Here is a 26,274-nt window from a genome sequence, read left to right on the forward strand (position 1 = left end):
CCGATCTTACTGTAATATATGTAGTAAGTCAATTGCTTTCAACAAATCTTTGCTGTTAATAAATATACATATAATCAGTACCTTAAGCTAAGAATACCTGGAGTAAAAAAAATAATTAAATTATACAAAATAACCATGGTTCTCTACATAGGTATTACCTTCTAGTAGAAATTATCATCTCCTAAATTTCATTTGTAAAATGTACACAGCTTTGGGGTGTGTGTGTGTGTATACCACTGTTACAACTTTTGAAATGCCTTTCACAAAATTAGAACTTAGAGAACCAATATTGCTCTTTCTTTCATTAAGTTTTCAGAGAAAAGAGAGAAATATGATGGAGAAAATATATTTTCCAATGCAAATGTTTTATTAGGGGAGTGATTAGAATACTAATGAATCTGCAAATACAGCATTTCATTTGTTATCAAACACCCAGAATATATATCTGAAGCTTGGAAAACTGCAGCAGTATTATTTTGAATCATTGTGTATAATCTCTATGCATTTGCAAAACTGAATGCTTAGCTTTATTAGATTACAAGGGGCAGAAGTACTTATGTTTTTTAACAGAAAATTGTTTTTCACATTATAGATGTAATACAAGCAAATTTAAGAAAATATGAAACATTCAAGAATGTAGAGAAAAAGATCCACTGTACCACCCACTACTACACCCATCAAAATCTGGCACATTTCCTTCTAGTTTTTCAATATGCATACTTTGTCAATATATATACAGCCATCATACCATTTATACAATTTGTATAAAGGCAAACACATTGTTAAAACATCCAGATCATTACTAAATGGTAACAGTGTCTTTGTCCCAAACTATATTTTACATCTACAAAATTTAAATCAAAATTATTATACACATCATAGTTGCTCTAACAAAAATATCAAATCTTTGTTCATTTCCATAGAAAATTATATAAATAATACATTTCTATTTATACACTTACATACATATGTGTCATACAACATAAAGAAATGTATTTGGGCTCTACAACTAGATGCATCTCTAATTAATTAACTAAACATTTTTTTGGATTACTTACCTTTAACTGTTGTTCTTTAAAAGTACCCTCAAATTAATCCAACTTACTGATTTTTTAACTGAGACAAGTATTCCCAAAATTGTTAATATTTTTCCTTAGCAATCTGCGGAAATGTTGGCAGCTTAATATACTCTGGATTTAGTAATTTCCTTGGTGAATTGATCTCTCAACAAGACAATATACATTTGGAAAACACTGATAATGTTTAATAAAAAGTGAATGAATTTCAAAGAGCATTCTGCTTTGCCTAAAAGGGCTTTAAAGATTAAGTGTCATCACTGAACAAAACTAAAAATCCTTTCTGTATTGAATACCAATTAAGTTTCCTCTCAGAACAAAAATCTATTGAACTTAAAAACATAAAAATATTTTGGCATAAACATGACAGGATTTGATAATGTAAAATAAAGTAAGATGAACCAAAAAATTAAAAGATGAGAAGGATTTAAAAAAATATTATTATTGCCTTTTAATATGTTTTAAGACTAAAAAACTGACCCAGTATTATGGAATGTGTAAAATAACACTGTGGTTCACTAAAATTCTGATAATCTGTTTGGTTAGAGATTTAATCTAAGTTAAACATTTTTTTTAAGTTTAAAAAAGAAAAAGAAAAATAGAAAAATTCTAGAATATATTTTTATAAAGATGTTGAACCTCAGATAAACATATTTTGGCCTTTAAGAATTACCAGTGAAGATATAAGTGGATATGGATGTAACTTGTTCCTTAAAAAGTCACACAAAACAACGGCAAATAGGTTATGTGATGAACATAAAAGAACAGTGTCATCAATCTCAAGTTCTAGTTATGTCTGCCTGGTTGAGGCTGTGTGATCTTGGAAAATTCCCTTCATCTTTGCACTCTTAGAGGGTAAAAGAGGCAGGAGAAGCCCACCTATTTGTAATAGAAAATACTAACTACCAGAAGAGTTTCTCTCTGTGAGTTATAATGGGCCAATAGGAAGAACAGTTCAATAAAGAAAGTACCAACTTCAGTTGGAACAATTTAACCTTTTGAAACATTTTCATGAGCATTAATTCCTTTTTAACCCTGACATAATCCTGAGGCAGAAATAAAATTATCATTGTCTCTATTTCACATACAAAGAAAAGAGGGACATTATTTCGTTGTTGTTTGAAATCACAAAACTATTTCATGGATTAACAAGATTCTAGGTCTTCTCATTCCCTAACATGGGCCTCTTTCAATGGAGCTGATAAAGGGAATAATAAGCATATGCAGCTGAACCCAAGCGAGGAACAAAGGTGAAACATTAAAGGAAACATAGGAAGATGAAGTTTCTGCAGTGGGTTCTCTGTGTTGATTGGTGAGGTCGTGTAAACCCTCAATCTCAAAGGGAGCTATGGTGATATTTTCAGAACTGTGTATTATCAATTTAAAAATTCAACTTCGGCAAAAAACAGAAATTTTACTCACCTAATATTATGGAAGCCCCCTGCCCCAAAATTACCAAACTTCTTGTGAAAATGGATGTGGCACGGCATAATCACATAGACAAGATCTTTCCAAAAAGGCGTTATTTATCCTCTTTTGAACTAACAACATGTTTTTTTCTATTCAAATACATTTTTTAAAAGCTATTTAAAAAATTTCAGGGAACTAATGTCATCATATATTTCACTTGCAGATACTTTTATACTTATATAAATTATCAAATTGACATAATTAATAAACAGGAAAAAGTTTAATTTTTTGAAGAAGACATTAATTATGCCAAAGCTCCTTGTCACTGCAACATAGTAAATTGAGGCCTTGGTGGGTGTTCACCACAAAGCTATGTGAACAGCCACATTCACTAACTAACAAAGGCAATGCTCTAGAGGGTAGCGAAATTTACTTCATTTAGGTTACGGTACTACTTTTTGGTTCAAAGACTGTACTAAAAAGTGGATACCTGCGGTCCATCTCTGGCTTCATAGAAGTCACCCACTGTTATTTTTGCACTGAAGCTGAAATTGTCCCTTGAGATATCCATTATTCCATTTCTGCTGAGATACTGAAAAAATCACATATTTTTCCACTTCAGGTTTTAATAATCACAACCCAGCTTTGATGTATAGCTATCTTCAGGACACTAAAGTTTCGCATATTCTATCAAGGGCTATGGATTTATAGGAGATCAATTTAGATTAAATACATTAGTCCCACACAAGAGAATATTTTGCATCAAGGAACTTGATCTGAGAAAGGAGTGCACTTTTTTTTCCATAAGCATGCTTAATAGGCACCAAATGTATGTTATTTGGTGAAAAGTATGTACCTTTATTACTTCAGGGTACTGCCTAAGTTTCTTCCCACATGGAGCATAATATGCTACTTCTCCTTGAAGGCGCCCTCCAAAGTTTCTTATTCTTGTCTCTCTCTGCCAGCTACACATAACAGAAATGAGGGTTATAACGTGCTTAATTTTAAGAAAGCTTTTAAAAATAAAAGTAAAATACCTTAAGAACACATGCTCTTTAGAAAACATGAAAAATGCAAAGAAAACAAATAGAAACCCCTAATTATATAATTCAGATGCATTTACTATTAAAATTATTTAGATTTTTAGCTAAGTAATTCAACTAAAATTAATCAGAGACTCATTTCACAAATATAAAACTCCATTAAGTTTTTTAGAAATTGTAACAGGTATGACTTTGGGTATCTGAACATATTCAATAATGTGTCAATGTGTACTGATTTTTTACATCTGAAAAGCTTTATGTGAGAAGAGTAAAGGAAACCTGGCTCTCTTCTCCATAAGGACCAGTACTTCCATTGTGAAACTTCTTAGTTTCAATTGAACCATGTTAGCCAAACTCTGCTCAAGTCCCTCAGGTTTGCCCACAGAGGCTGTCACTGTCCTTTAATTCTATCTTCACAAAAAACTCAGACACGCTTCACTGCGTCCCTGACCTTTGCCAAGTGAGTTACTCTTCTTTTTCAGTCATAGTCCCACCTGGCCATGTGATTCCACCCCAGCCCTGCCATATCTAAACAGCAGTTGGCCATAATTTCAGTTCTCTGGTGTTATCAACTTCATTGTCCTTTGTTCTAGTTCTTCCCCTCTAATAAATACTGTTCAGTATATACACATCTCTTATTAACAGTAGAGAATGAGAAACCAAATATGCATAAATTTTGGGAAAAGCAGAAAGAGAAATGCTATGTTGCATACCCATATTCCAAAGGAATACGCAGCTCACGTTCATCTGCTATCCGTCTTCTTTTGGAAGTGCCTTCGAGAGAATTCAACCAGTTAATATTAAAGATTAGTTTAAACAGATGGCAATTTTTGACAGTTTGAAACTTTTCTTTAAATACTACATGTCAATGACTTTGATTATTTAGTGTATTTCTGCAACTTGTACAGTATTTTTAGATTGTTTTCAATAAAACATATTGTATAAAGTAGAGGTTCTTTGTTCTTTTTTCTTTGGTCTGCATGACAGAATAACTAGCCTTTCTAAAGGAAATATAATGCAAGGCAAAAATGTATAGCTTTCTTATCATTTTACTATTAAAGAAATGGCTAAGAAAGTAGGATGGAAACAGTAGACAGAGGTTTCAGAAAACTATGGTTGGTTTTTTTTTGAAAATATGAGTTTTAAATTAAAAATTTCAACAGCTGGCTCATAACTTCTATGATCATATAAATTCATAGTAAAAAACATTACTAGGTCTTTTAATTAATCTAAAGTACAAAGGAATGGGATTATGATTATATGTAAAATTTTTCATAGACAATGATTAAGTTTCACGAAATACAAATACATGCATCTTAAATTAGATTATCATACTGGTTTGTGGCAAATGAAAGAAAAACTAGAAATTTCCAAGAAAAGAATGAAGTAAGTAAAACAATATGGTATTTTACGATACACCTTTATATTTTCTTAGCTACTGAAATGAAAATAGTTTGGAATATTAATGTTAAAACTTTTAATGAAGACCTCTAGAAGCTTATAAAATGTCAAATAGAAAAAAAAGATGTGGCATGTTAATGCAATATGAATGCTCGTCACTAATACAAATGACACTGGCTCTGTGTTGGGCAGATATGCAATCATCTCTTAAGTAACCAAGTGAGCTCGTTTTTATAAAACACAAAAAAGTCCACCTGTTAGTCAAATTCTAAATTCTAGAAGCATAAACTGAACACAAAAGCAGGAATGTATTCAAAATCAAGAGCTGTCTTGATCAGGTTCTTAAATTGGAAGCACAGAGAACAGAAATGGTAATGGGCCATATCCTTTCAAAATACACACTGACCTTTCTGAGCCAACCTGAGCTACAGCTGTGACCCTGGATTCCACTGAGATCATGCCCAGAATACTGTATCAATAAGACTTCTTGCTATGGTTTGACTTCTACTTTACAATAATAAAAATAAAGTGTAGGTACCAGAGTGTGGACTTGAAGTAAGTGTGGAAGAAGGTGTGCCAAGAAAAGCAGGTGACTGGGACTCAGAACATAAGGCAGCAGAAGCAGAGCCTGCGGCTTTTGCTATGTGGAGGTTACGAGGTGTTGAGTGAGCTGTGAGACTCATGGAAGGGCTTTTGACAGAGGAGGTTGTTTTATTCAGTTTCATTGCAGTTTTCTCTCCTTCAGTATCACTATCTGATTCATCTTGGTCTTTATCATCATCATCATCTTCTTCTGATCCTTCTGTATCTGATTCTGAATTACTATCTGATTCTGGGAAGTAAAAGAAGCATTTGTATATTATAACTAGATAATCACCAAACAGTTTGCAGTTTGCATCTAAATGGAATAGTTCAGGAATCAGCACCTGTGATTCAGAACTCAACTGAGCAACTTTCCTCAGAGTAAATGTTAAAATTACTATCATACAAGCTATCTGAGTACAATGTATGCAGGCTACAGAGTCTCAAGTCTTCATTAAAAGTATCTGCTTTACTTAACATTTTAATCATAAAACAGTTCTCACATGACATTGTTCACATGATGAGTTCTGCTTGGTTTAAAATTCACTTTTAATTTAATAGACAAACTAAAGTACAGAAAGAATAGAATTGCCTATCTAAATTAATAGATTCCAGTACTTTAAGAAGTACACTGGGTTAAGTATGAGGAGGTGAAGCCTGGAACTTCCATAACCCTATCATCTGTGCTGTGAGAAAAAAGAAAACAATTTTTAGGGGGAGATTCTTGGCTTTTTGGCTATGTGGAGTTAATTTATGGCAGTTTGGCAGTTATGGCTTTTTGGTAGTTAATTTATTTAGGGGCAGGACTTCACCAGGCTTCACAAAAAGACTAGAATTATAGACATTAACTGTGTGGGATAATTTAATGATATAACAATTTAAGTTTGTTCTAGCAATCTAGTCCTATAAATGCATCCTTCCCTACAGATATGTAAAATCTACACCTGGATTAAACTTGATAAACATAGGCCTGATATTTGGACTGTATCTTAACAGTCCCAGAACAACAGCTTTTGTGAAATTGTGTTTTGTGTAGTACTACTGGCCTACAATGAAGTTCATTATAAAAACTGTTTTTTATCTATCATGCAAAGTTGTGTTTACAGGAACCCCAGGAAAAAATATTATCAGGAAAAGTTGTTCCTACCCCGAGCAAGTAGGTAGTTTTCCTTAGAGCCCCCTTTAACTGTGTAACTGATTATATTTTCCTGTTCACAGTGGCAGCCTGAGAATTTACTATTAGATTTGTGGCTGACCAGGAACAAATCCAGAAACCTGAGTAGTATGTATTTCACCTTTGTATTTAAAATTTAAGCTATCTTACATTATATGTTTTCAATCTTCTGTCGAACAAGGGGAGTTAAGGAGAAGAAAAACAAAAAGAAATTTTTTTAAAAAAAAGCCAAACTAGAAAGCGAACCAAAAAAAATTCGGAAGCACTCTGCAGGTTATTAAACAAATTCTGTGCCGGTAGCGGACACTCATAGGATTTAGGGCGTGGGTACCTTCTGAATAACTGTGACTATAATTTTACCTTTGTTCAAAAATACCTAGTGACACATTTCAACAAGCAGCAGAAGAGATGAAAAAGGACAAATGAGCGGTCATGAGGTCAATGAAAATTAAGCAACTTTGCGAAATTATTTCATAATTCATGCATCATTTATATTCACTTTAAAATCATTATTTGTTTATTGTTAAATGAATAACAAAGCTGAGAATTTAACTTCGGATTTCCGATTTGAATTACTCCGATATTTTTGGCCAGGTCACTAAAGGGAGGGCACACAGCTGTATGAGACACGATGAATGACGCTGATCGCAAGTGTGGGCATTAAGAACCTCTTTAAAATGTTTCTTGTTCACATAGCATTTAGAAAAGTGATTTAGATTTCAAAACAGAAAATAACCTGATTGGCTGTCATCAGAGTCATCTTCCTCCTCTTCTTCCTCCTCTTCCTCCTCATCATCCTCTTCATCCTCATTGGACTCTTCAGAATCTTTACTACTGGGAATGTCTGAATCGGTCCCTCTGAACTGCTCCACTGAAGGCTTTGCAGGATGAGAGGGATGCTGTGTTTTTACTGTGTTTACGTTGTTGCCACCTGCTTTTTCCTTCCCTTGACTATGCAGCAGGGGAGAGGCGGCGGGCATGCTAGGGGCCTGATTGCCAGGGGTTCGTCTGCCACTTGTACTCAAATTCACAGGTGAGGAAAACGGGCAGCTACTTGCAGGAGCAATGTTTTCACCGATCTTACTCTGCATTTTGGTTTTGGTAGTGAGTGCTAGAGGAGCTTCCTGAATGACACTCTGAATGACTCCATTTGGTTGGTGATTACCTAAAAGTGCATTTGTCAAGAACGGGTTAGGGTGGTTGTTTTCTAATGTTTGTTTTGGATGTGCTGGTGAACTAGAGGTTGCTTTTGGATTTGACAAAGCTGCAATAACCTTCTTCAGGCTCTTAGATGACTCCTGTTTCTTTAACTGCACTGGGAATGTCTGTTTGTACTGTTCCTGTTGAAATATAAGTTAAAAGACAAAACAACAATGTATACCACACAAGTGCTATAAAAGTAATGGCAGATATGACTACATGGTTGCTGAACCTTGGTGAGACATGATTTATTTAAAATCTAATTTGTCTTTCCCCTCAAAATATATGTTTCCTATCTTCCTCTCATTACTGTTGCTCCTATTTTCTCAGGAATCCAAACTTAAAACCCTAAAAACTGTATCTTTCCTTTCTATTTTTTCCAGGTCAGCCATGTTACTATGTGTTTTAGATTCTTTCATTGAAATATTGCTCAAATTCAGGGCATAACATCACTTCTTCCCACCCAACTCCCAATATATTCTGTACCCCAATGCCGATTTTGTCTTAATGTAAGCCTTATTTTATTAAACTAGCTCCTTCGTTAAAAGCCTTAGTATCTCCAACACCATTGCCAATTTTATAAAGCCGAAACACTTAATTTTGATGTTCAAATTACTTTTTATTTTAATGTTTAAAATACATTTATTTAAGGAGAACACTGTCTCATTATCTTTAAATAAAAATGATTTGCATTTCTTAACATGGAGCTGCCATGGCACTAGGACTTAACTGCTTCCTGGTCCACAGGGCTTACATGGCACCTCACTACTGCTTCCCCAGTGTTCTGGGGCCCGGAGGCCTCCTCTGCTGGAAGTCCCCATGGCAATTTCAGGGGCTTGACTCTTATCAAATGTTTAACTATTTTCAGTTTTGCATTCACTGAAGGGATATTCTTTTGGAGTATGTGCTTTTTCTAGTCCAAACATCTCCATTACATCTCTTCCCCCATATGGACATCTTTTTGTATTCTTTATTGATAACAATACACGGTTTATGAGGGTGCTGTGGATCCCCCACCATGTTCCCCATGATTTGCAGGTGAAGGAGGAAAAACTTGATTGGGAATTCTTGACCTGGTAAATCTGTCACAAATCCAGTCTATACAAATGACTGGCCACACACCTTTTCTAACGATTTGTAATCTGTCTGGAGGCTTCTGAACTATTACTGATCACAAAATCCCTGCTGTGAGTGTGGAGAATGTTCTCCTTATAGGCAGCCGACTGCTAAATGTTCACCCTGAACTTATCTGTATCAAGGGGATCAAATTACTTTTCAAGTAGATACTAACACACCTTTCTGGTCAAACTGAACTGTATGTCATGCCATGTGCATATTATACTGTCATTATCTCCACATTTTGCTATAACCATTTTCTTTGCATGAAATGTCCTCTTAATACATTTCAAGCCAAAGAAATCTTGTCCATTGTTCAAAATCCAACCCAAGCTTTCCCTGTTTCTCCAAGCTGGAAGCACCCATCGCCTCTATCCTTTGAGCAAGTTTACCTCTTACATTCTGTCTATAGTATACGTGGTACAAAGCTGGGGACAATGCTGGCTCAACATTCAGGGGCGCCCACTTTAGAGAGCTTTCAGCATATTAGCAATAGGAAGGGTTTAATAACACAGCTTAGGAAAATTATACTTTTTTTGAGAAAGATTAGTTTGTAATGACTAAAAGCCATAGAATTTAGATCTGTAAATAAGAAACAAAAAATTATTTGGTTATCAGAATCTTTTTTGAAAGTAATAAAAACATAAGACTTTTATTAAATTTGTGTAATTAAAATTATAAGAATAAGCTGAAGTGGAATGATTACAATATTGTAAGGTAACTAAAATGTAGTTCAATTTCAGAATATAAAATTCTGTAATGAAAATGGTTGCCTTGAAATTAAAATCAGCAGTGCTGTCAGTACCAGATCTGGGCTCCTAACACCCAAGTCAGCAAAGATTTGTGATGGGCATTTCACAAATGTAAATGCAGATGGTACTTAAATATTTTAAAGCACCAGTACTAAGAAGCAGTAAGCTATTCCTATATAAACTTCTTTATCATATTTAAGATCTTTGTATTAATTTAGAAAATTAAGTTATATTAAGATGATTTAGAAAATTAACCTATATTAAGATAATTCTTTGTGAACAAAATACTGTCATATAATATTTGTACCTAAGGCAATGCCTCAAAAGAGCATGCTTAATTTGAATTTATTCAGAGAATAAAGTATGGAAAATTATACTTGATAATTACATTCATCTTTAAAAAAATTATATAGCAAAATTCTTAAATAAAATACTTTAATATAATTAATTTTACTTACTACTTAATGATATTGCATGTTATATATAGTATAAGGATAGGGACTGTCCTTATAATTCATATTTAATGTATACTGACTTAAATTTTCAGAAGAAAAAATCAGTGTATTTTCATTTCTTAGAACAACTGATGACACATAATCATTTGGTACTTTTTTTCATAGGTAGTAATTGTTCCTTCTAAATATACAGAATCAAACATTCATGAAAATAAAAACTTTCCTCTTCATTTAAAATTTTGTATTTTAATTTTCTGAAATTGCTTTTCACTCTAAACTTCTGAAGAATAATTTCTCATATGTTGACAACTCAGTTTTCAAAAAGTAACCAAAGATCACTGTATTTTATCCCAAGACTAATTATAGTTCCTCTTTTATAGCAAACATGTTGTCCTTTTCTGATATTAGGGGTGGTACATAAAAAGGAAGAGAGGAGATAATTGAGACCTACATAATAACAGCAAACGTCATGCTGCCTTAAGATGCACACTTAGCTGAGAGGAGGACGGGGAGAGAAGGGCGGAAGCTGTCCTACCTCTAAGTTCTTGCTCCCCTGAGCCCTGAGTCTCTGCAGAGCACAAAAAAATCTAGGCAAAACTTGATCAAGAAAACTCACTCCCGATCCATACACCCAATTAGCATATATTGATTTGAATTAAATGTCTACAGTGTTAAGGGTATGGAAGGATCCACTGATTAAATAACACTCAAAAAAAATCACAAACTAATGAGAGATACATAGCAGGTAGCATGAAACAGTTGAGATTATCATATGAAATATAGCGAAGTTCTGTTAGGCTGTCATATAAAGAAAGACCTGATGTAAGAGAATTATTTATAAAATACCCCTTAACTCAATACTTGGTACCAACAAAAAGTAGATAAAGTCATCTAGAATTAAGTCAGTGAGAATGCCCATTCACTTCCAACTACCACTGTCATTTCAGAAACCCCAAATATTTCATATTCATAATTAATTTTGAAATAATAATGACCTTGGTTTAAAACTTTTCTGATCTAAATTTGTGATATTGGCAAGTAACTCTCTCAGCCTTAGTTTCTTTACCTCACACAATTCTGTAAGGATTTTATAAAATCATATGTGTAGAAATCCTAGCTTGGCTACATTAAGCAAGTGTTTAATAAATGACTTTCTAAAAGGCAACCATATGAAATTATTTAAATAAGAAACATTTAAAAACTAAAAAAATTAAGGAAACTTTCATAAAGCAAATAATTCTTGACTTGGCTCTGTAAATTCAATGATCTTAAAGTGGAATGTACATTAATGAACGATTAAATTAACCCCAAACAATGTAATTTTTAATTTGCTTGATTTATTCATGGAGACTCAATAATGTGACACCAATAATAATAATACCTTCTTATGATTGAGCAGTGCATTCCAGGTTATCCTATGCATGATGTTATGATACCACCACTCATTCTACTTAGATGAGTGGTTCTCAATTCTGGCTGCACATTTTAAATACCTGGGAAGCTTTTCAGACATACAACACCTTAGTCTCAACACAAGAAATTCTGATTTAATTGTTCTAAGGTGGCATTTCTTTTTCCAAAGTTTCCCAGGTTGTTCTAATGTAGACATAAGCTTGAAAGCTACTCATTTAGGTTCTCAAAAAATCCTGACTATCTCAATTTATTTTTCTTTGACCCTGTCCTTAAATTCTCCACAGTAAAATAAGAGTCAATGGACAAGGACACTACAAGTTTCTGAGAAAGAAAGGCCGCGTATCACAGGGTTAAGAACAAGGACTCTAGTACCACACTGCTTAGGTTTGAATTCTAGCTCCATCGCTAACCAGCAGTGTATCTTGAGAGAGTTAAGTTCTACAAATTTCAGTTTGGCCATCTGTCAATAGGCATAATAATATCAGTAGCACTTCCAGATATTAGTATCCAGTGAGTAAATGCATGTCAGCACCTAAAACAATGGCTGGCAGACAGTAAGTATTCTACAAGTGTCATGTAATGATTAGGATGCTTAATGGTACTTTTTGTAACTGAAAGACAGCCTCCTTTCTGTGTTCAAACATAGTATTTCTTCTCTACTATGAACTTATTCTAGAATATAAGCACTGGTCACTTAATTACTAGAATTCTACTGGACATACGAATATAGACCATGTAGTAACAAAATCAATAGCAAGAAAATAAAGATGAAAAAAAATTTTCTGATGAGTAGTTCTGGTGTTTGTGGAAGAAAAAGTTACTCAAAATATTTTTTATTTCATATAACTCATTAAGACTGGCAAAGGAAGATGATTCTTTAGACTTGTACACTTAAATTGATAAATTATGGGACTACAGAGGTAAATTACTTGAGTTCATTTCTTTGAAAAAGAATATATTGATATTAGAAAAAAGGACATTGATTTTAAATTAAAGTAATTGTGAAGTATGTCTTTTTCAAACATACTTCTGCCCTTTCTGCTAAATCATTAAACTTGGAGGAAAAAAATGACGTGATTATGTTGCTAAGAAAATGTGTAACAGATGTCTAGGTAAATACAAAATCAGAAGAATTTAGTCTTCTGATGTACATATTCTATCCCTGGTGACTAAGAAAATATAAAAATAAGAGTAGAATTTAACTTCTATATTGTGAGACTATATAAAAGCTCATATTCTTTTTTTTTTTAATAGTACAAAGTCTTTATTCTGCACTAGGCCCTCTGCTGAGCACTTCACATACATTTCCTCAAGCAGTGATCACAAAAGACCTATGAGATACATAATCATTGCCCCTTCTTACAATTTTACATCAAATGTCATACGTACACAAAAGGAAGGAAAAATATTATAATGAACCTCCATGTAAAAAGCTCATTTTCCAATAGTAAAATTTTTAACTCACCCGTTTGGATCGCAATTCACTGGTCAAAAGACTAGATTCTTCAGAGGTATTTTTATTCCCTGCTTTAAGTACATCAGGAGAAGGAACTATGAGTTTCAGGTAAGTTTCCTTTTTGGCTTGATTTACCAAAGATAAAGGTTTCACATTGGACACCAATCCCGTAGACTGTATCACACTTGTGTGTTTGTTCACAGATTCCTCCTTTGCCTGAGAGCTTTGGAAAATAAACGGAAGCTGCTGTGACAAAACCTGAGGCTGCTTCTGGGATTGGAATGATGAGTGAGTCTGGGATTCAGACACAAGAGGTAATGGCTGGTGTATTCTCTTTTCCTGGGCCTTTTCAGTTGCTTTCTGTCCATCTGCCTTTGGGTCTGATATACCATGTAATAGCACCTATAAATAAACAATTAAAAGGCAACTTAACATATATTAAAACAAAGAACATCAGGCAGTAAAACTGGGAGAAAAAAGGGAACTTTATAAGGGTTCCTAATGACTTATGATAGAAACATAAAACTCATTAAAATACACCAAATGGCTTTCTAAAATTGTTTCTCCATCTCCTATGCTGTCTCGTTCAAAAGTAGGAACTAAAGGCAATGATGGTCTTAAACTCTAGACTTTGGGAGTCAAGATAAACCAATTAATTCCTAAACATGAATGAATAAATGTGTGGATACTGCCAACGAAGCTATTTATACCTGGTTGTTACTTTTATGTTGTGCTTCAGTCTCTGAATCAGAATCATCGTCTTCACTTTCTTCAATACTTTGATCTTCTTCTTCTTCATCTTCTTCCAGATCATCTGAATCACTACTACTAACGCCTTCACTTGAGGTGTCTGATGATGTACCCGAATCACTATCACTGTTGCTAGAACTTTCCATAGTTTTCTTCCTCGGTTTCTGGATAAAGACAAAATTTTTAGTGAGACTTTATTTTTGGAAAAAATTCAAGTATCAGTAAGAGGAAGGCTCTTTTAATTTTCAAGTGATATTTTCAACCTCAAAATATCATTTTAGGAAAAAAGAAAAAGTCACAGGTTAAAAGGATAATTATTCAACAAACAGATCGAATTGCCTGATAGGAATTCTCCAATGAATAGTACATGTTCTTTCATGTACAGAACACTGGAAAAATCAATACAGTATATACATAGATCTACTCATATATGTCACTGCCATGCTTCACAATATATGACAAACTAAAGAGCAATTTACAAAATTATAATTCCAATCACAATAAGGGTTACATACACTGAAGTTTTATATTTAGTTTTAGTCTCCTTTCTTTATTCAGATCATGAGTCAGTAGCCAAATATTTATATATATATATAACATGCCAAACACACCTTCCCAGCTGCAGGACAAAGATGTTGTTTAAGACAGTGTCCTTTCCACCAGGACACTGAGAGCCTTGCAGTGGTGTTTTGGGTGGGAGAGCAGACAGATGACTAATATAAAAGCAAGTAATTCCATACAATAGTAAGTGCTGTAAAGAATATAGAATAGGCAGCAAAAGACTTAGAGGGCTGCTTTAGTTAGGGTCAAGGAATTTAATTTTTTATATTTCACACCAGAAGAGACAGAAAAATCTTGCGAGAAGACTCTATGGGAGAAAGAACATTTAAGACTCTATGGGAAAAAGAAAATCCAAAGCTGGTAGGAAGTGATATTAGGACACATAAAAGGAAAGTTTTGTGTTTAAATAACACACAATGGTGGCAAAAAGAGGAAAAATCATGAGATGAATTATACTTAATAACTATATAACAATGGAAAAGTTAAAACTCTGCTAAAAGGGAGACTGAAAAAGAGAACGTTGAAATGGTAGAGCAACAACAATGAGTACAGTCTGAAGTTACTTTGAAACATTTCAACAGCATAAATTAGAAAATACAGAAAAAGCAATAAAAACATCGAATTACTAAAATTATGGTCTTACTGTAAATACAGCTTTTCGTGACTACTGGGATTAGGGAATGAAAGACAGTAATACACCTCTCTGCCAGGAAGTTCAGGTTGAAGCCGTAGTTACTGACTGCAAATCTATACTCCTTCCTCTGTGCCTTCTGAAATTCGATTTAAATCAAATAAAACGCATATGAGTGAGGAGAGTCACTCGTGCTACCTGCCTGCAGCCGTACTCCAGGTTAACTGCTCCGAACCAGCAATGCGAGGCTGCCTCCAGAGACACACCCCTCAGTAAGCCCCCTCACAGGTATCATCATTCCCTGAGCTATCTCCTTCCCTCACATTTTAAATCAGAAAGTGATTCGGAGCTGAACTTGGAGTAGTGTGCGAATCCAGATGAGGAAGACCAAGTGGAGACTAAAAGGAAAGAGCAGTACTATGGCAATATTAAGCCTACCATTTATTTGGCAGAGAAACAGCTCTTTCTTTGCACCCCCAATCTGCTGTGGGTTTCTCTCCACGTATAGCAAGACTATAAAAATCAAGGAATCTGAACTGAAGTTACCACTTTTGATTTTTGTAGGGGCTAAGAAAGGAGCTGCAGTGATTCAGCAGGGAAAAATAAACCATTTCAATGCTCAAGTAATCTGTGTAAGTATTTTTTTAAAGAGGCCATGAGAAATGAGGCCTGCACTCCAGAATTGGTGTAGTAGTGCAGGTTCTAAACTTTCAGGCATAATATTCACTTGCAGAACCTGCTGCAATCAGCACATTCCAATTCCAAACGGGCAGAAGTATCCACACTCAAGCACTGAATGTGATTCTCATGCAGGCGGTCTTTGCAGAGGATTCTCTGATGGAGTGCAAAGAGTGTGCTTTTGTTAAGGTAACAAATTTAATCCCCATCAGAAAAATTCACTGCATGTGAGCAGAGACATCCAGGTATGGAACCCGGACACATAGTTCTTTACTCCTTGCACCTTCACCAGGCTCTCCCTCCACAGTCACCCCACACCCTGCACGCCTTGCAGGGATCCTTAACCTCATCTTGTCCTTTGTCCTCTTTCCTGAAGCTGGAAACAGGGCAGAGCAGATGTTGGTTGATAATATCTATGTTGCAGAGCTGATACCAGAAGTAGAGTCAATAGGTACCATACCAGGACCCCTCCAGGGCACCAGGAAGATGAGATTGGTTCTGAGAAGCTTCAAAGCCCTTCCAGTTTCTGCTGTAAGTGCCATAGCCTTTTGCCGGTAGCATATAACCTGTCCCTCGGCCCACATCGGGTAAGGCAGATTCTGGAAAGGTCCCCTGCATTGTCTTTGGGCTGCCCATCTAAGAGAAAGCTTTCTCTGCTTTAAACATGTGACTCAGAGATTGGCTTACTGTGCACTGGGCACACAAATCTGGATCTGGGGGTCCAGAAACAGTATTAGAGAAAAAGAGAAAAATGAGTTTTGATATCACCAATTTCATCTCCTTAGTCGATACTGGTATGTGTGTCAGTGTGTGGTGTATGTAGTTCTTTTTGTATTCACACACAATTAGGTATATCCCTTTTCTGTCATTTAAAGATTTTTAAAATAAATTTAGCTTCATTAAAAAAATGATCCAGGAAGAGCTTATTAATCCCCCCGCTCCCCCATCCAATCTGGGAAAAGCATTTCAGAACCCTCTCCCGAACTTTCATTTCACTGTAGACCACTTTCAATAACAAAACAAATATGAGTTCAAGGCTATTATGTACCAGGCATAGTTGCTCTAGTCTCTGGGGACACAAGGGTGTGACAAGCGGATAGCAACTCTGCCCTAGTGGGAACAGGGAGAAGCTCAATAAACAATATAAGTAAGTGTTTTTAGTGATGAACACCATGACTAAAACAGAGTAATTAGATAATGTGCATTGTTGGTGGGATGAAGATTGAGATGCAGTTACCAGGTGGACCTCCCTGGGCTGAGACCTAAATGGAGGGTGAGAGCCAGTCATATACACACAGAAGAGCCTTTCAAGACAGGTGCAACAGCAAAGGCAAAGCCATGAGCTGAAAACAAGGCTGGTATGTTCAAAGAGGAGAACTCAGCTGGACCAGCTACAGCACAGGGATCCAGGGACAGAGCCGAAGGAAGGAAGGCTGTGTGGACTGGTGGGGAATCAGAACACACAGCGTCTTGTAGGCCATGGCAAGGACTTTATTCTGAGTGGGTAGAAAACTGTTGGAGGGAGTGATAACACACGGTGTTTTAAAACCACAAAAAATCACTTATGCTTTAAAAATAAATGGTTCTGGCTGCTGTGGTAATAATAACTTGTATAGCAGCAGGAGTGGAACTTATTCAACCTTGAATTGTTCTGTTTTTTTCAACAGGCTGTATGTAGTGTATTTTAGTGGTGGTTATTTAATTGTTTAATTAAAAAATATCTGTATTCATTCTAAATATATATACAGACTATATGAGTGAATTGCACTTAATCAATGATTTTCAGTGAGCACTACTGAGATAAGTAACCCCCAGGAGAGATTATTAAAATTAGCTGAGGAATATTTTTTCAAAGTACACATGAAAGGGGCTAATGAAGCAATTTTTTTTAAATTTCTTTGACATATCTTCTTGTAGAGTAACTTAAGCATGTATAGGTTTTAAACTACTAATTAAATTGCGCACACACATTAACATAATAGGAATACAGCTACATAACCAAAGCAGATCTATAATTAGCATCCATCTCCAATGAAGCCAAGAAAACCAGTTAGGCACCCTAGGCATTTGTGAAAATTTGTCTATGATATGATGGATATTGTCCAACTGTACTTGAACAGTCTGAGAGAAATCAGACAAATTAAAGCAACCCATTTCTGGGATCTGTTCACATCCCATATGTTCTTTTAACAGTAGATAGTCTGTAGTTGTAAGATTTTGGAGTGCTATAACTTGCACTTCTCCTAATTCTTGGTTGAGTTCCAACAGTATAGATCCAGTCAAATTTGTTGTTTTACTGAAAGCACAGGCCAGCTTAGATATCTCCTTCTTCATTCCAATGGCAAGTCCAGGGAACGGGTGGGATGGATGCAGTTACAACTGCAGCATTGCCTGGATCTTTGTTGAGGTTTTTTGATGATCATCTTCTGGTATGAGTCTTCCAGAGTGCTGATGTTGGAAGTTCTTCTTCATATCCTATCTAAGTTCATTTTCAGGGTAGCCAAATTAGGCTGTGATCCTCTGTATAAACACAAACAGACACTTTGTCCACACTTTGATGTGCCCTTTATACCATTGTGTAGAACTCATTGGAGGTCACCACACAGGAACTGTTAGTCCATTTTTGGGTTCTGTAATTCCACTGCTGTTTTGTTCCTTCAGTTTTTCCTTTGTTCTTATACTCCACAGATGAGTGAAATCATTTGGTATTTCTCTTTCTCCGCTTGGCTTATTTCACTGAGCATAATACTCTCCAGCTCCATCCATGTTGCTGCAAATGGTAGGATTTTCCCTCTTTTTATGGCTGAGTAGTATTCCATTGTGTATATGTACCACATCTTCTTTATCCATTCATCTACCGATGGACATTTAGGTTGCTTCCAATTCTTGGCTATTGTAAACAGTGCTGCAATAAACATAGGGGTGCATCTGTCTTTCTCAAACTTGATTGCTGCGTTCTTAGGGTAAATTCCTAGGAGTGGAATTCTTGGGTCAAATGGTAGGTCTGTTTTGAGCATTTTGATGAACCTCCATATTGCTTTCCACAATGGTTGAACTAATTTACATTCCCACCAGCAGTGTAGGAGGGTTCCCCTTTCTCCACAGCCTCGCCAACATTTGTTGTTGCTTGTCTTTTGGATGGTAGCCATCCTTACTGGTGTGAGGTGATACCTCATTGTAGTTTTAATTTGCATTTCTCTGATAATTAGCAATGTGGAGCATCTTTTCATGTGTCTATTGGCCATCTGTATTTCTTTTTTGGAGAACTGTCTGTTCAGTTCCTCTGCCCATTTTTTAATTGGGTTATTTGTTTTTTGTTTGTTGAGGCGTGTGAGCTCTTTATATATTCTGGACGTCAAGCCTTTATCGGATCTGTCATTCACAAATATATTCTCCCATACTGTAGGGTTTCTTTTTGTTCTATTGATGGTGTCTTTTGCTGTACAGAAGTTTTTCAGCTTAATATAGTCCCACTTGTTCATTTTTGCTGTTGTTTTCCTTGCCCGGGGAGATATGTTCAAGAAGAGGTCACTCATGTTTATGTCTAAGAGGTTTTTGCCTATGTTTTTTTCTAAGAGTTTTATGGTTTCATGACTTACATTCAGGTCTTTGATCCATTTTGAATTTACTTTTGTGTATGGGGTTAGACAATGGTCCAGTTTCATTCTCCTACATGTAGCTGTCCAGTTTTGCCAGCACCATCTGTTGAAGAGACTGTCATTTTGCCATTGTATGTCCATGGCTCCTTTATCAAATATTAATTGACCATATATGTTTGGGTTAATGTCTGGAGTCTCTAATCTGTTCTACTGGTCTGTGGCTCTGTTCTTGTGCCAGTACCAAATTGTCTTGATTACTATGGCTTTGTAGTAGAGCATGAAGTTGGGGAGTGAGATCCCCCCTACTTTATTCTTCTTTCTCAGAATTGCTTTGGCTATTTGGGGTCTTTGGTGTTTCCATATGAATTTTTGAATTATTTGTTCCAGTTCATTGAAGAATGCTGCTGGTAATTTGATAGGGTTTGCATCAAATCTGTATATTGCTTTGGGCAGGATGGCCATTTTGATGATACTAATTCTTCCTAGCCATGAGCATGGGATGAGTTTCCATTTATTAGTGTTCCCATTAATTTCTCTTAAGAGTGACTTATAGTTTTCAGGGTATAGGTCTTTCACTTCTTTGGTTAGGTTTATTCCTAGGTATTTTATTCTTTTTGATGCACTTGTGAATGGAATTGTTTTCCTGATTTCTCTTTCTATTGGTTCATTGTTAGTGTATAGGAAAGCTACAGATTTCTGTGTGTTAATTTTGTATCCTGCAACTTTGCTGTATTACGATATCAGTTCTCGTAGTTTTGGAGTGGAGTCTTTAGGGTTTTTTATGTACAATATCATGTCATCTGCAAATAGTGACAGTTTGACCTCTTCTTTACCAATCTGGATTCCTTGTATTTCTTTGTTTTGTCTGATTGCTGTGGCTAGGACCTGCAGTACTATGTTAAATAACAGTGGGGAGAGTGGGCATCCCTGTCTGGTTCCCGATCTCAGTGGAAATGCTTTCAGCTTCTCGCTGTTCAGTATAATGCTGGCTGTGGGTTTATCATATATGGCCTTTATTATGTTGAGGTACTTGCCCTCTATTCCCATTTTGCTGAGAGTTTTTATCATGAATGGATGTTGAATTTTGTCAAATGCTTTTTCAGCATCTATGGAGATGATCATGTGGTTTTTGTCTTTCTTTTTGTTGATGTGGTGGATGTTGATGGATTTTCGAATGTTGTACCATCCTTGCATCCCTGGGATGAATCCCACTTGGTCATGGTGTATGATCCTTTTGATATACTGTTGAATTCTGTTTGCTAATATTTTATTGAGTATTTTTGCATCTACATTCATCAGGGATATTGGTCTGTAATTTTCTTTTTTGGTGGGGTCTTTGCCTGATTTTGGTATTAGGGTGATGTTGGCTTCATAGAATGAGTTTGGGAGTATTTCCTCCTCTTCTATTTTTTGGAAAACTTTAAGTAGAATGGGTATTATGTCTTCTCTGTGTGTCTGATAAAATTCCGAGGTAAATCCGTCCAGCCCCGGGGTTTTGTTCTTGGGTAGTTTTTTGATTACCGTTTCAATTTCTTTGCTTGTAATCGGGTTGTTCTTCCTTGGTCAGTCTTGGGAGGTTCTATTTTTCTAGGAAGTTGTCCATTTCTAATGAAGCAATTTTTAAAAAGCTTTTAAAACTGAAAGACACTGGGTAAAAAAGTACAGTATTTCTTCTTTAGTGCCAATGCCCTTCAACTCCATTTTACTTCAACAACCTTCTAACCACAAATTCATGCCAGACCATGTACTATCCAAAGATGCTCTTCTTCTGAAAAATTAAGCTCTAATATCCCTCACTTTGAAAGCCAATCTCTCCCCAGCGTTACTTCTATGCAGATCTCTGTAGACACCACTGTGGCACCTCAGAATCTCCCCACATCACTGAAGAGACTGCCTCTGTAGATCCGTACTACATGCTACTCCCAATACCTTGTATCTGAACAGGACTGATTCTGTTCAGAAATGCTGATGCCGATTCCTTATTAGAACTAAGGACAGAGTCTGTTTTGACATCGTGCCTCCCAAGTCTTGCTCGATGCCTTGTACCTTGTAGAGGCGCTGGAGGTTTTAGATTTTACTAGCTTTTAGCACTATTTCTAAGAGGTACGGTGGTATAAGGTTTAATAACATGGATGCTTAACTTTTAGAAATACATAAAGAAATATATACAGTGACGTGCTGTCTGGGATTTGCCTCAAAATACTACAGGAGTCAGGAATGGGTGGTGGTGCAGTCAGTGACTGGCACACTGAGAAGCCGGCAGCAGCGCAGAGACGGCACCTTGGTGCTCATGCCACTGGGATGCCCGTGAAAACACAGAAGGGAGAGTGAAGAGCAGTTGGGAGCCACAGCATTACCTGGAAACTCATGTCCTTGGACAGAAACAAGTAAGTGTCTTTTATCGCATTTGTCCAGGTGCTTAGTGGCTTGAAGAGGCAAGGAAATACTTGTCTTGGAGACTAAGTACAGTCCTTTTTGAATTTCTGTGATGGGTGCTGTTAGCCTTCTTGGCTTTACCACATGCCCTTCTTCCAGGCCCTCATTTGTCTTGCTGTATTCTGGAAAAGATTATCTTCTGCTGGGAAGGGAACTGAAATATGTAGAGGAATATTTCTATGAAATATGCTGGGGCAAAGGACAGAAATCTTTATTTCTTCGGTTGATCCTGGAAAATAAATGGACCTTGATGCTGTATTGAAAAAGGACAAATGAATTCTTTGATAAAATATCTCCTTAGGATTAAAAATGGGAGCCTGGTAGGCATGCTGTTCAGATTTAAAGTTCAGATCAAGTCTATCTGCAGCCAGTGGCTGCCCATATCTTGCCTTCCTTGCAATGGTGTGTTGGAAGCCTCATTTCTAATATAGCACAGATGGTGGGGAAGGGATGTGTGCAGGATCACAGACTTTTGACTCTCTTCTGCTAGAAAACCAGTCCCAGAAAGTGGTTTTTATAAAATGTAGATGTGGAAACATTGCCCTATTTATTATTTTTGTTTCCAAAATGTTTGCAGTTGATGCTAAGGATTTAACAGAATAAACCAAGACCTCACATTCAAGAAGAAATTACCAATGGGAGCAGACCCAATTCACTGACATGGGTACACTTACTAGAAATTCTGAATATGTGTTAGTTCATATAGCTGGAGGTATCTCAGCTTACCTGGCTGGATGTGTGAGACCTGGACTCAGTCGTGGCCTACATTTAATTAAGTTGAAATGTCATAGCTTCTCTAACATGCTGTGGAAGAGGAAATCCAAAGTCGTAGAGTGACAGAATATTGGGGTGAATTTACCATGTGTGGACCTACACACTCACTCTACTCCTGATACCACTTCCATAGCATACGGCGTCTGGTCAGGAGGCAGAAACCAAATTAACAATCTGAATAGGGAAATACTATCATAAAGAATTACTAACCAGTAACAGAATATGAATTACTAAAAGGGCTAAAGAGACTTGCAAAGAAAACTGGAAGAGCAGATGTAGGGGACAGCCACTTCCTACAGGGCTGAGGTAGAGTACCAAAATAAACTTGGAAGGGGGACTCTCTCCTCCAACCCCGCATCCTCCCAAGGCTGAGCTTCAGACTTCCCTGGAAAGGATGTGGCTGTTGCCCGCTGGATGGCCAAGAAGCTCACTGCGGTGTCACAGGTGAGGCCAGCACACGGGAAACACTGTCTCCGGAGTCCCGGAGAAACCTGCTAGCACTGCTGGCCATAGTGCCCGCGAAATTAGCTCGGAAGGCAATCGCTGGCATTTCAGCAGAACTTACTCATAAGCTGCCTGCTGGCATGCCAGTGGGACTCCCCAGGCAGTGCCCACTACCACCACAGAAGCTGCCAGCTGGAGCAGAAGCCACCCCTCTGGCACCCACAGCATAAGAGCAAGAAGGAAATGCTGGTCCCAGGAACGGACTCCCCTTCCTCTACCAGCGTTCATCCAGGACCCCCTACTGACAAGGTATGACACTGCACCAACTGGCAAAGAAGAAAGGCGTGAATTCAGAGCTGAGGCATTAACTTGATAACCAGAACAGTTGGGGATATAAAGTAATGAAACTGACCACGAGGTGAGAACTGCTGAAACTGAATAATGGTAATCAGGATTATTATGCTGTTCTGCCCACTTTGTGTATTTGTAACTTTCCATAATAAAAGATTTTTTTGTTTTTCTAAAACACGGGCTCTTAAGTCAGCCTTCCTGACTTCAAATGGCCTATTATTCTGTGGCTCTGTTTCCCCATTTGTAATAATAGTACCTCCCTCTTTAGGGGCACAAGGAGGACTGGAACAGGTATTACATGCAAAGCAATTGGAGCATAGCTGGTATGTATTAAGTTCTCAATAAATCTTAGCTACTACTACTATTTGTATTATTTATACTGATGCTGACACTTTTAATTTTCTGAGATACATAATATTAGTATACCGTAAAATATTCATCTGTAAAAACTGGAGTTGGTACTTCATAAGAAATTATACCATTAGATTCAGGTGGTTTGACATATATAGATATATTATACACTTGACCTTCGAAGAACAACTTACCTTGTCTTTGATTTTGTCAGCTCTAGCATCCAAAGGCTGGTTTTTGTTTTGCTCTTGATTACATTTTCGATTTCCTCCACCTGAGCTTATACTTTTTGTTTGTCCCACTGAACTTGAAGCAGCAGTGGACAGTACAGATGTGTTGATACCAACAGTTACAGATGATGTACTGTTTCCATTAATTGACCCATTTACACCTTGAAAATAAAAATAAATATGTTTATACTACATTCATCCACAAAAAGGAATGAAATAGTGATACATACTACAATGTGGATGACGACTCTTGAAAGCATTATGCTAAATGAAAGAGGCCAGATACAAAAGGTCACCTACTGTATGATTCCATCTAAATGAGATATTCATGACAGTTAAATCCACAGAGAAAGAGCACAAGCTATTAGTTACAGGGTCTGGGAGAAGGAAGAATGGGGAGAAAGCACTTAATGGGTATGGGGTTTCCTTTTGAGATGATGGAAATGTTTTGAAACTAGATAGAGGTGTAGATTATACAACATTGTGAATGGATTAAATACCCCTGAATTGTTCACTTTAAAATGGCTAATTTTAGAGTTATGTGAATTTCACTTCAATTAAAAAAAAGTTTCGGGAGATCATTAAATGCAAATATCCCCCCTATTGGAGCAAACTCCCCAAAATGCTTACTCAAGTGAATAGAAAGATGATAATAAATCATCTAAATGCTATTATAATTTGCAAATGATGTTCGAACATGTTACCAACTACAGAAATATTAATGATCATTTAAAAGATACAAGGAATACTAGTGTATTAGTTTTAATGACTTTACTACTTAATTATAGAAGTAGTACATTATATTGGGTTACATAAAGGAGGTAATGACACACAGAAGAAAAAGCAGTGGAGCTGAAGACCGGGATTCAAATCCTGACTATGCCCTATCAACATGTGAGCAGTATATCCTTGAATAACTTATTTAAGCTTGACTGCAAAAGGAGAATACTTCCAATCTCAAGGAGTTACTATAAGGATTAAGCAAGACAATGTAAAGTGTCTAGCAAAATGCCACATAAATGTCATTAAACTTGAACTCTACTGAAAATAGGTATTGGAGTGGAGGATTTATGGAACTTAAGTTTAACATGGATACCTTTTTCAGGACCATTTCGATTACTTTTTCCTGAAGTCCTTGAATGGAATGAAGAAGAATCATGATTCTGGGCTGGAGGAGCAAACAGCGGTGGAATCCCCAGTAACGGCGGAAAGAAGGCTGCCCCTGGGCGAGTATGAACATCTGTGGTTCGCCACCATTCTGCACCTCAAAACAAAACAACAAACATACAAAAATACCTGAATTAACTTCCTTTTTAATGTAACAATGCTTTTTATATTTTAACCTTGAAATTTTTTTCAAGATTAAAGACAGTATCCAAAGATCTTCACTTAGCAACTTCCCTGAGTTCAGGATTATGAAGAACAAAGATAGTCTATGGTTTTAAAAATATAATGGGAAACCAGGGATACTAAAGAACTATTTGACTTTTTAATGACTTATAAAAGTTTTTTTTAATTGGTAAAGAAACCTAAGTATTTTAGACTAACCTATTTTAAAACCTTAGAATTTAAGGTTATCGTGTACAACCTATGCTAAAAATTTCCTCAAATTTTGTACAAATATAAACCTGACCCTGATAAATCATGTGGTTTAAATAATACAAAAACTACTGTAACAAAGTATACCTCAAATGTATTTATGAAAAAAACACTCTATACTCAAAGAAAACAAGGATAGCAAAACCAGTGAGCCTTCTTTTTTGGTCTAAGAAATGAAGAGTGCTCAAAGATTTCCAAAATAAGTAAGTTGTATTGAAGTATAAAAGATTTATAAAGTTTCTCCCCTTAAAGTTAATGAAGAAAGCTTGAACTTTGTTTATAACTCCTCTCATAAATTACAGAGAACACTGACTGTTTGGTCAACAGAAAATAACTAAATGGTTAAAAGTTATCAAATGCAACTTCAATGTTCAAATAGTGGCTCTTAGTTAAAATTTTTAGAAAAGGGGAGAAGTCAAATTTTTTAGAATACATTTTTTAAGGAAGGTTGAAGATTCAGAAGCGATTGAAAATAATCCAAAGGGGAGTCTTGTATTGCCCCGAGTCCCCCATCTAAAATCTCAGAAACAATTTTTTCCTACTGGCTAACCTGCTAGACTACCAATCAGTTAATACCTTTCAGGCTAATCTCCCAAAACATATGTTATATTTTTCATTGACTGTTACAGCGACAAGGAAATTAGAGGGAAAAAAACCCCAGTAATATAGTATGGGGAAAATTCAGTATTGTCAGTATATGGTGTTATATAATATTTAAAACTTTCTCAGAATATCTCTTCTTTAAAAAGAGGATGTAAATCTTACTACGCTGATGGACAGTGACTGTAACAG

At 36.1% G+C, this 26,274-nt stretch overlaps 1 protein-coding gene and 1 pseudogene across 18 annotated transcripts in view; both read right to left on the bottom strand.

The window, feature by feature from the left end:
• BAZ2B (bromodomain adjacent to zinc finger domain 2B) overlaps positions 1-26,274 on the bottom strand; it is a 153,230-nt gene that overhangs the window by 72,599 nt on the left and 54,357 nt on the right. For 9 of the 18 annotated variants that reach the window (XM_073241524.1, XM_073241527.1, XM_073241517.1 and 6 more), the window contains 9 exons: positions 24,980-25,147; positions 23,848-24,044; positions 13,789-13,992; positions 13,088-13,480; positions 7,423-8,026; positions 5,469-5,762; positions 4,243-4,303; positions 3,343-3,451; positions 2,977-3,078 (listed from right to left, as the gene is read on the bottom strand). In XM_073241524.1, the coding sequence (XP_073097625.1) occupies positions 2,977-3,078; positions 3,343-3,451; positions 4,243-4,303; positions 5,469-5,762; positions 7,423-8,026; positions 13,088-13,480; positions 13,789-13,992; positions 23,848-24,044; positions 24,980-25,147 (2,132 nt within the window). The remainder of the gene's footprint in view (positions 1-2,976; positions 3,079-3,342; positions 3,452-4,242; positions 4,304-5,468; positions 5,763-7,422; positions 8,027-13,087; positions 13,481-13,788; positions 13,993-23,847; positions 24,045-24,979; positions 25,148-26,274) is intronic. The other 9 variants (XM_073241532.1, XM_073241523.1, XM_073241526.1 and 6 more) reach the window with 5 other exon arrangements.
• On the bottom strand, positions 8,035-9,368 carry LOC108391630 (large ribosomal subunit protein uL30m pseudogene; annotated as a pseudogene).

This window comes from Manis javanica, chromosome 7 (assembly GCF_040802235.1).
Source record: "Manis javanica isolate MJ-LG chromosome 7, MJ_LKY, whole genome shotgun sequence".
Lineage (NCBI taxonomy): Eukaryota > Metazoa > Chordata > Mammalia > Pholidota > Manidae > Manis > Manis javanica.